At 34.9% G+C, this 12,234-nt stretch overlaps 1 protein-coding gene across 1 annotated transcript; it reads left to right on the forward strand.

The window, feature by feature from the left end:
• Window positions 1–8,891: 8,891 nt before the first annotated feature.
• Window positions 8,892–11,683, forward strand: LOC142225006 (uncharacterized). Its single transcript, XM_075294782.1, has 3 exons — window positions 8,892–8,910; window positions 10,614–11,291; window positions 11,490–11,683. Exons 1-3 carry the CDS (start codon window positions 8,892–8,894, stop codon window positions 11,681–11,683), a joined length of 891 nt encoding a protein of 296 aa, XP_075150897.1.
• Window positions 11,684–12,234: the final 551 nt, after the last annotated feature.

The raw sequence follows: 12,234 nt of genomic DNA on the forward strand, positions 1-12,234 counted from the left end.
ATATTTTATTCGGAGCGGAGCGGTTTTTCATTTGGAAACCGCTCCGCTCCCGCTCCGCTCCGGACTTTAGAAATGCCGCTCCCGCTCCGCTCCCGCTCCGGCAAAAAAAGGGCTTGCTCCGCTCCGCTCCACGCTCCGCTCCACGCTCCGCTCCACGCTCCGCTCCACGCTCCGCTCCACGCTCCGCTCCGCTCCGCTCCGGATCCCTGTTTTTAACATAAAAAAATGCAATCTAAAACAAATCTGCTATTTATTCATGGAATGGATTTACATTTACGAAAATTGGACAACAATAGATTTGTATGGGAAATTTTCGAATAACGAATTTATCATTAATTCAGTTAAAACGAAATATATTGATATTTTCTAATGCAGTTCTATGTGACATTGGACTTGTTGATGATTAACCAGCTGATAATTGCAAGTTTACGGGGAAAAAGTTTTTACTAGGAAATATAAATGAATGACTTCCAGCAAAAATTTGTGATACACGCAAAGAAAAAAAACGTTTGGAAAACGTGTACCGAAAATGTTTTTCTTTTGTTAGAGTTTTTTGAATTGCTTCGAAAATTTTAAACTTTTATCACCAAAAAAATTCGTTTGTTACAAAGTTTTTATTTTTTCAATAAAAAAAGTTATTTTTGAAACAACAACACAGTCCATTTCGTTTATATCAAACACTGTTCTTTTCCGACTTTAGGTCTTTAATAAGACACAGTTTACACAAAATTTAATATACTACAATGTAATGTTGAACATTTTTTCGGAATCTTCCGAACATATCTGGAATATAAAGGGTGATTCTTTTGAGGTTAGGATTTTCATGCATTAGTATTTGACAGATCACGTGGGATTTCAGACATGGTGTCAAAGAGAAAGATGCTCAGTATGCTTTGACATTTCATCATGAATAGACTTACGATCTGCCACAACGTCGAATTTTCAGTGAATGGGCCCTAGAAAAGTTGGCAGAAAATCCGCTTTTTTATCGACAAATTTTGTTCAGCGATGAGGCTCATTTCTGGTTGAATGGCTACGTAAATAAGCAAAATTGCCGCATTTGGAGTGAAGAGCAACCAGAAGCCGTTCAAGAACTGCCCATGCATCCCGAAAAATGCACTGTTTGGTGTGGTTTGTACGCTGGTGGAATCATTGGACCGTATTTTTTCAAAGATGCTGTTGGACGCAACGTTACGGTGAATGGCGATCGCTATCGTTCGATGCTAACAAACTTTTTGTTGCCAAAAATGGAAGAACTGAACTTGGTTGACATGTGGTTTCAACAAGATGGCGCTACATGCCACACAGCTCGCGATTCTATGGCCATTTTGAGGGAAAACTTCGGAGAACAATTCATCTCAAGAAATGGACCGGTAAGTTGGCCACCAAGATCATGCGATTTGACGCCTTTAGACTATTTTTTGTGGTGCTACGTCAAGTCTAAAGTCTACAGAAATAAGCCAGCAACTATTCCAGCTTTGGAAGACAACATTTCCGAAGAAATTCGGGCTATTCCGGCCGAAATGCTCGAAAAAGTTGCCCAAAATTGGACTTTCCGAATGGACCACCTAAGACGCAGCCGCGGTCAACATTTAAATGAAATTATCTTCAAAAAGTAAATGTCATGGACCAATCTAACGTTTCAAATAAAGAACCGATGAGATTTTGCAAATTTTATGCGTTTTTTTTTTTTTAAAAGTTATCAAGCTCTTAACAAATCACCCTTTATGTAAAAAAAAAAACAAAAAAAAAAAACTTTGGTCGAAGCGGGGATCGAACCCACGACCCTTGGCATGCAAGTCGGACGTAGCAACCACTGCTCCACGGTGCCAAACTAAATGTTTGTTTCTGTTAAATAAACTTTGTTTATTCGGTTCGTGGGCGCCGCAAACTATGCCATATAAATACAACTTATATGGATATTTATCTATTGATGACCATAACAGGTACATAGCTCAGTGGTTAGTGTGTTGGCTTACAAAGTGCATGGTCCGCGGTTCGATTCTCCGTCCAGGCGAAAGGTAAAAAAATTTTAAAAATTTATAAAATCGTATAATTTCTTCTACATTGTTGGTATTACAGAAAAAGGTGCTAAGAACTAAAAAACTTCGTGGAAGTGAGAAAGATGTGAGGGAAAATGCAATTAGCCAGAAAAAAATTTTTTTGAGTTAGTCTTTATGAAATTGTTTTTACATCCTGGAAAAGAATAAACGTTTATCACAAAAAGTATATACTTTTCTTCCAAATGTACTTCCTTTCAACGAAAAGCAAATGAGAAACGAACTTTGTTTGTCTAAAATTTCGTTTGGGAGGAAAGAATTATTTTTTTGCGTGTAGTAATCAAAATGTATCGAGTACGCAAACAGAGCTAATATGACTTAGATTTTCTTACAGTCTCACAGAAATGGAAATAAAATGAATACAATTAAAATAATATAGATTTTAAGTGAAATAAAGCCATTAAGTTTGTTAAATTTCAATCAAAAATGTAACTTTTGAAACAAAAAAAATTAGTTTTTTTAACATTTTTTAGCTTTTTTTGGCTAGTTTTTTGGACAAATCTAGCGGTTTTTGGTGAAACAATTCTGGCAACGCTGGTAGGCTGTATTGTTGTAGGCTGTATTGGTTAGTCATCGGTTAAAAATCATCATGTCGGTGGACTCATAGACGGCGATGTGTGGTACGACGAAATTTAACTTCCGGCTTAGCGTCAGCCCTCGTGGCGTCCTTGCTCATCTAGAGCCTCACGTCCAACCATACAACAACAAAAAAAAAGGAATCTATTTCGTACCACTTTTACTCTGCTCGGTTTATCGTATTGATGTGACAAATAGGACAAGTAAAAATAATATTTGAGAGGATTCTGGTGTTGATGAATCTCCATTTTTGCTTATGTTTCTTTACTTTATCCGTCAAGGGCACTCGTCATCCTGGTACCCTTTAATTCCACTTGCGTACTCAACAATAAACAAAACATTAAAGTTTGAACCCTATGAAATGTTACTAACTAGGATTGCTATATTCTCCTAAAATTTTATAAATCCTGATATTTATAACATAAACCGTACAAGTCTAATAGTTCCTTTAACTTATTTTTCAATTCAAGTTTAATTGTATTCATATTCAATGAATATGAGTGGGATGTCGTCCCTCTTAAAATATAGCTAGATTGCTACCATTCCTGTCAGTATCATAGATTCGGATTTTTATGTATTTATCCAACTTTACTAGTAGAATATATATCACTAAATTTGCTGCATATAATTTCTGGGCAGATCAAAAAGTCAAAATAAATTACTCCATGGACCTTCAAACTTTAATGTTTTGTTTATTATTGAGTACGCAAGTGGAATTAAAGGGTACCAGGATGACGAGTGCCCTTGGCGGATAAAGTAAAGAAACATAAGCAAAAATGAAGAGAAATACGGTGATAAGGTTCAAGTTTCATGCGCCAATGCCATTCCTCACAACATTTCTCATGGATTTAATTTAATTTGAGTTCGTGGTACTTCTTTCTTCACAAAAAAAAAACAAGAGAGATTAGAAGAGGACCATTTAATGTAGTAATGTATTTGCCTCTACATTACCCTCATTTCTTTTGATTTCCCTACAATAAATTCTCGTCGGTTGTTATTTTATTTTACTTATCTTACTTCCCACTTTCAAATTACCTTTCCATTCTACACTTATGGTAACCTGTAAACGGAGACCTGTATTCGTTATGTAAAGATGGATGGATATTCATCTTGAATTATGAATGCATATGGTTGAGATTTAATCACTCAAATGGTATTGAATTTGTGAATGGGGGTGATTTTTCTATAAACCACTCAAATAAATAAACATTTCTTTTTGGGTATAATGAAATTGAATCACATCATCATCTATACAAGATTGCATAATTTGCCTTAGCATTGTACAGAGTATACAAAACCAAATTATTTTATATTGAACCCCATAAATGTTTATAGGAACCCCATCTATTTACTTTGAAGCGGAGGAAAATATTGTCAAGAGAAGGAAGAACATATTCCTTTTCTAATAGAGATTAATGCTCAAATGTCCTCTACCTCATCCAATTAAAATTGATTTTGTATTATTTTTTAACGTATGTTTCGCTTGTTGTGTCTCCCGAAAAATGGTCGATTGTATAAACCAAATTAATGGATTTCTGCGGGAACTTTCGTCATTCAATTGTATTAATTAATTGCAACTGAATTAGAATTGCAACTGAAGTAGAAAATCGGGATTTATGTGATGGTAATTAAATTTATAATAAACCTAGATTTAACATATATCAAAAACAAGTATATATTTGACTAAAATGAGAGACAAAATTTTTCCAGGACCATTATCGAAATATCAGGATATAGCTTTTAATGAATTTTTTTTTGTGTACACAGAGAAGAAGTGTCTTGTAAATTTAATGACCATTTTAACTCCCACTTAGTTCAAAAAAATTACTCCAATATAGTTAATTTTTCGTAACCACATCGAAAATAAACTTAGTTGAAGGAAAACTTGTAAAATTTCAGAATTTTTTTTAGTTCACTAACTATGAAATGGGAAGGATTTTACCTTCAATAAATTTCCAACACAGTAGTTAATACATCGTGGATTGTATCATAAAAATACATAGACAATATAAAAGTCTTACTACAAAATGTAAACAATTAATAGAAAAATTTTTTGCATGGAAAAAAGATTTAGTAAAAATTAACCACATTACCGATTCGTTGGAGTATTTTTCCTCGTATTGACAATTTTAGATAAAATAGAATAAAAAGTAGTTAATATAATCCTTGACGGGTGTATATGATTTTTTATAGATTCCTCGTAAATTCGGAATATATTTTACCTTATCCTGTAGAATTCCAACTAATCAATAAATGAGCTACTGGAAAATTAAGTGAGAAGAGAGCAATGAATTCATTGCATCTCGTATGAGTGTTTGTTATTGCGTCTTTTATGCTGTTGTTGGTTGTTTTGATTCTAGAGACAGTGTGGATGAATTTCTCGAATGTTCCTTGTGTGTTGTTGGTATATTTTGTTGTGGTAGTTGTTTTATTGCAAACGCGAGATCAGAAAGGAATCGTGTGTACGGAGTTGTCTTTTTCTTGCTGCTTTTGTTTTTCTTTACTGCAGCCTGCAGGTATGTGTCCTTTTATGACTATTTGTGTCTTCAAATTGTATTGCAGCATTCAGTGAACACGTGGTTTTTATTGAAAACAAAAAAAATCGTGAAGTATTGGTGTTCGTTAATGAAAATACATTTAGTTCGAAATGGTTTAGAAAATGAGCAGTGGGTGTTTTGATGTAAAAAAAATGTATATTGATAAAAATATAGAACTAAAAAACAAATCGCCGGTTAAGGAACAGCATATTTTTGTTAATGGTTTAAAATTATTGTTGATTTTAAATTGGTTTACATGAAAAATAAACGACTTCATGAGTGGTAATATGTTAATTTTTATTTACTCTATATCTGGATCAAATCAAAAATAAATCAGTAAGGAAAGTATAAAATTATACGTCTTTGATACCAAGCTTTTATAAAGTTTATATTCTTTAAAATGGTGCCGTTACTTTAGTATAAAAGATAATCAAATTTCAAATAAAGGATCATTCAAGTTTTAAAGCCTAAAACCGGCATTACAACCTAAATAAAAAATCTTTAGTGTCCAAAATCTATGGGACCGGACATTCGTTTTTTAGTGTATGTAAGAAATGATTAAGGAAATAAAGTTTTGAATGTGGTATTATTTTTTTAACATCAAAAAAATACAATAAATAAAATCGTATTGATAGGATCAAAACATTTTTAAACGCGCGATAAAAACAAATCTTTTATTTATTAATGGAATGGATTTACATTTACGAAAATTGGACAACAATAGGTTTGTTTGGGTAATTTTCCAATAAAAGTTATTCAGCATAAACTTACAAAATAGTAAGAATGGGTTTTATTCTCTTGGGTAAAATTAGAAGAAGTGTACAAGTTCACGAATTTATCATTAATTCAGCGGTTTTAAACCAATTAAAACGAATTATATTGATATTTTCTAATGCACCTCTGTGTGAAATTGTGCAATATATCGCACATTGGATTTGTCGATGATTAACCAGCTGATAATTGCACGTTTTTATTGGGAAATCTAACCGAAGGACTTCCAGTAAAAATTTGTGATAGTAATCAATATGTATCGGTTACGCAAACATAGCTCATATGGCTTAGGTATTGTTACAGTCTCACAGAAGTAGAAATAAAACAAATACAATTAAAATAATTCGCATTTTAAGTGAAATAACTATTATGCCAACTGACCCACGCCCACGCCAAAACAAATCGTTTCTCTAACATACATACGTGCCAAATACATTTTGCAGCAAACATATATATTTTTGGATAATGCCGAAACATTACCACATGATGGTTGTTTTATGTGAACATATAATATGTAATAGAAGTGAACATGAAATATGTTTAGAAGTACACCAAGAAAGTTCCATATTTTGGAAGCATTTTCTCGCAAAGAAGTATGATTGAACTATTTTTTACTTGTATTTATACACCATTTTGATTTCAAAATTGATCGTATATAAAATTTTTATTGAATAAATTTGCACTATATATCATTTTTACTGGCTCGGCTTGTATTTTCACTGCTTTTATTTCCTTTGTGTGAACGTTGTGACCAAAGATTATAGATTTGAGGAAGATGGGAGATTGGCTTGCGTCATACCAAATGTTGCATTTACCAGATTAGTTTACATGTCTGTAATCTTTTAGTTATTTTTCGTTTTTTTTATTTTTTAAATGAAAAATGTAATTTTCTTAATGAAATAATGTTAAATTTTAGGCAACAACAAAAAATCACATTTTCCCCTTTATGGAAATTTATTTCGTGCTCTTAATTTCTTTTTATTTGCAATTTAATGCTATGTCAATACTTGTCGTATACGCGTTTGGTTCGAGTATTAAACTAATGTGGTAAATGGTTTGATGTGCTCAGTAGCCAATCTCCCATTTTCTGTAATCTATAATCTTTGGTTGTGACTATCTTCTCGGACAACTCGATTTGTTTTGACGCATGATGCCTATCCCGCTTGTTCGGCAAGAAGCTATTGTCGCATTTTCGCTATTTATATAAACAACTACAAGGTTGACTGGTTATTTAAGAGGATATAAGTAATCAATGGAATAGTCGAATAATTATAACACAGATAACTGGTTGCCTGTAAAATAGACGCGGGAGAATTCTCTTATTTGCTGGACAATTTGTACAGCTCTCTGAGATAATTTTATTTATTTAGAATGGCACAAGAAACAAATGTTATCTTGAAAAATTTGAGCGTGTTGAAAGGGGCTATTACTAGAGCTCTTGCATTTGCTTCGGAACCGCCAGATGGTACATCGCCACATGAAATTGTTGCACGTATCACAGGATTGGATACAGTTTGGGAGAGATTTGAGCAAGGTGCTACACAATTGTGTGCATACGAAGGTGTTGAGGGGTATATTGACCCGGAGACTTTTCTTTACCCGTACGAGGAAAAATATCTTTTGGCGAAAGGAAAACTAGAAACTTATAGGCATGCTGCAGGGCCAAGAGAATCAACTCCAGATTTGAATGGCGCATTTGCTCGTTTGACCAAAAATCATCATTATTGCAAAGAGTCGCTGAGGGCTCTAACACGTCAAGAAGCGAAATGCCGAAAATAAGAATTGAACCGTTTTCAGGAGACTATAAGGACTGGCCAGCTTTCAGGGATTTGTTTATATCTGCTATTGATTCGAAAAATGATTTAACAAATGTACAAAAGTTTCATTATTTGAGTTCATTATTAAGAGATGATGCTGTGAGACTTATTAAGCATATGCATACCAGAAAATTCATATGGCGCAGCATGGGAAAGGCTTGTTGAACGTTTTGATAGACCGCGTCATATTGTAACATCGTATATTGAGACGTTTGTGTCATTGAAATCAATGAAAGATGATGATGCTGTTTCACTTCGAAAGACATCTGACGTGACTCATGAGGTTATACGGGGTCTGGATGCAAGTGGACAGAATGGCCGTGATCCATGGGTGGTTTATCTTTTGAACAACAAATTAGATCCTGACACGCGCAGAAAATGGTTTGAGGCAAGTCGAGATGAAACGGAACCGACTGTGTCTATGTTTTTGAAATTTTTAGATCAGCGTTGTGAGGAACTCGAGCTGGGTTCTAAGAAATCTAGGCAGTCGGCTGGCAAACATCATAATTCTACCACAATGGTCACCACAAACAGCCCAAAGTCATGCTACAAGTGTAATGATAATGATCATGTTCTAATGAAATGTCCTCAATTTTTGTCATCGACTGTCGACCAGCGCCGTTCATTTGTAAAATCTAACAATTTGTGTTTTAATTGTTTGAGTAAAGGCCATTCTTCGTACGATTGTAAGTCCGGTAATAGAGCAAGACGTGCAAACGAAAACACCATTCTTTGACACATCAACAACCCATCTCTGAAGCTGGAAATAGGTCAGAGCCTGCGGCCACATCTGCTATGATGTCTGCGCCAGTTGTAAACAATAATCAACATGTTTCGTCTATTTCTACTTCTGAATCATTTTCCGCAAGCTCTCAGTCAAGTCAAATCATTAATCATTTTTTGGCCAAAAATCAAAATTCTTAATTCAACATTTTTTACTGTCATACGATAAAAAATACTTTGAGATGTCAAAAAATATAGTTTGGTAAAATATGCGTCAAAACCCGTTATTTGTCAGGGCTAACAACATGTGCAATTTTCTGCATTTTACCTATAACACGTGTTGCGATTTTGACATATCAAGAACACTTTTCAAAGTAAAGTGAAAATATATTATAAATATTTATAGTATGGAAATGAAAGATGATGGTATGTACTTTAATTATAAAAAACAAAAAACAAAATGTGAAAATGTTAATGTGATATGAAATAATTGTGCTATTATATAACCTGAAATTTAAAAAATTTAAAATTTTCGTAAAATTAAATGGAATAAAACTAAAAAAGTCCACATTATTCCATTTTGGCTTTAAAGCAGAATGATTCTAGAACAATTCCGTCTGCTTTTTGAAGAATAAATGCCTTTTTATTTTAGGCACTTTTGGTTTCAAAAACCGAGATTTGCTCAATGTTTGGTTGAATTCACACCGGAAAGAAAAAAATTGATAACGTTTTTAACCATATTGCTAAAAGCTATGGAGATCTTAGCATTTCAGCGGAATATATTAACTATATTAAAATAAAAGTGCGAAGTTACGGTGTAAAATTGGATCAAAAGTAGGCAGGCAACTCGACAGATTCAATTTAGACAATAATGATTGGCTTGGGAGAACTTTTGTTCAAACCTCTCGTGGATAACAATTCTGGTGTCTAATTTGATCGTTGGAAAAGAATATTAAAAAGAAAATTAACTGAAATATACACAAAAACAATATATAAATTTTTTTAATTGTAATAAAATGATACCTATAGATAGGTTAATATAGGGTGTATACCAAATCATGGACCGATACTCACCGTATTCGGCACACATGTTTGTAGTCCTAAATTACCTATAAATTTTTATTTCAAGCAAATCGGATAAAAAATACGGTTTCTACAAGCCCACTACCCCAAATCGGGGGTGGGTTATATGGGGGTTGTGTCGAAATTTGGACTGATATAGCCTAACTTTGAACTTGACCTGCGTGCCGACAAAATTTTATAACGATAGCACCATTATTGAGAGCTGTAGCGTGATTACAACAGTCAGGGAGACACACGGATATTGTTATATCCTAGAATTTCTATCTGATCAAGAATATGTATATTGTATATAGTCGGAAATCGATATTTCGATGTGTCACACAGGGAATGACAAACGTATTATACGCCATTCTATGGTGGTGGGTATAAAAATATGAAAGCAGTATAGTTTGACACGCTGTCTCCCACCCTGTATTGGTGCAGGCGGGTCCAAAAATGGATTAGTCTTAAAGGGGTTGTCCTTTTGAATGAATGTCTAGAATATTTTGTGGTGATCAGAACAACAGCTTAAGCGCTATGATTTTTGCCAATAAATTGGGGCCGCCAGACCATAGTGCATCGGAAGTAGACATTTTACTTGGCGCAGGGTATGTCTGGGAAATTTTTACTATGGATCGAATACGCGATCAGCATTGAAATCCCATAGCTGTTTCTTCATTATTTGGATGGGTTGTGACCTCCGTGCTCCTTTCTGAACAACATAATTCGACTGCAGCTATGATATCTCTAGTGGATATCGACAGATCATTGCGTGCGTTCTGGGAGATAGAAGAATGTCCAAATAAATTGTCAGGGGACGATTCGTTTACCATTGCAGAGGAACATTTTAGACGAACCCATCGCAGAGACGACAGGGGAAAATATATTGTTGAATTGTCATTTTTAGATGATAACGTGAAGTTTGCAGATACATTTCTCGTTTTTACTCAACTGAAAGACGCCTTTCGAGAAATTTGATTCTGAAGCAACAATATATAAATTTCATGGGAGAATATTAGAACTTGGGACATATGCGTCAGCTCTCATCAAATGAGATTCATTTACAGGACGGAAGGTCTTTTATCTACAGCATCATCCTATTATCGGCAAAAAGCTACGTGTGGTCTTCTACGGCTCATTCGCAGATTCAGAAGGAACATCACTTAATGCAAGACTACACATTGGTTCGCCAATACAGCTTAATCTTTTCGCCATTTGTCTACGTTTTCGTTTTCATAGATTTGTCTTTACAGCGGATATAGTCAAGATGTTTCGTCAAGTCTGGGTATCAGAAAATCATCGGAATTTTCAGAGAATATTGTGGAGAGAAGGCCCAGATGAGGAACTTAAACATTTTCAACTCTGTACTGTGACTTATGGTACAGCTTCAGCGCCATTTTTGGTCGTAAGAGTGTTAGAGCAAATCGCTAAGGATCATGGGGAGACACATCCTGATGCATCCAGAATTTTAATGAAAGACTTTTATGTCGACGATGTCGTGACTGGCGCTTCGTCGGAAGCCGAACTTCTACATTACCGCAACGAATTGGTTCATTTACTATCTTTGTGTGGAATCGAATTGAGCAAGTGGATGACTAATGTGAATTCTATGAACGAAGCGGAAACAACTAACTGTAAAGAACTTGATCTTTTGAAGCTAGACGAAGAAGATTCTGCAAAGATCCTCGGAATCCATTGGAACTCGGCCGAAGATACCATACGCTACAAAGTAAAAATGAATGATTGTGAATCTGCGACTATGCGCAAGGTTCTTTCGGATGTCGCTCGAATCTTCGACCCACTTGATCTAGTTTCATCTGTTATCGTTAAATGCAAAATATTATTTCAAAATCTATGGTTACGGAATTTTACTTGGGACGATCCTCTCCCAGAGACACTTGCAGAACTTTAACACAAATATCGCAGAAATCTCTACAACTTAGATCAGCTGAGAGTAAGTCGTTTTGTTGTACATTCTGGTGAGATTCATCTACATGGGTTTTGCGACGCATCATCTAAGGCGTACTCAGCCGTCGTACATTGTCGTACCAAAGATGAAAATGATCGTATCCACGTTTCTGTTATTGCATCAAAGACCCGCGTCGCACCCTTAAAGCAAATCTCTTTACCACGCTAGGAACTCTGCGGAGCGTTGCTACTGACCAGACTTATGAAAACTATCGTAAAGGATCTTGAAACAAACAACATTAAACTCTACTCAATTGCCGATGCTAGAACGAATTGCTTAAATGTATCTCAATTATGTTTTCATGAGGAAATCAAATGTTTAGAACAAAATTCTACGCTTCCCAAGGGTCGAAACTGTGCAAGCTCAATCCTTATTTGGACGATAAGGGACTTCTTTGCGTCGGAGGGCGAATAGAAAAATCTGAATTGCCAATCGAAACAAGACACTCAATTATACTCCCAAAGAACTATGCCATCACTAAAATGATTTTGCGTGAAGAGCATGTCAATAATCTTCATCCTGGGGTATCCACAATGTTCGTGATATTTAGACAACGTATTGGGTGTTAGGAGCAAGAAATTTGCTGCGGCAAATTACACATGAATGTCTCAAATGTTTCAGAAATTCACGTCGTAACATTGAGCAGCAGATGGCCGATTTAGTAGCAGTGAGAATTCGAAAAGCATACCCTTTCGAGAATGCAGGCTGTGACTATGCGG

Source organism: Haematobia irritans, chromosome 2, assembly GCF_050003625.1.
Source record: "Haematobia irritans isolate KBUSLIRL chromosome 2, ASM5000362v1, whole genome shotgun sequence".
NCBI classification, from domain to species: domain Eukaryota; kingdom Metazoa; phylum Arthropoda; class Insecta; order Diptera; family Muscidae; genus Haematobia; species Haematobia irritans.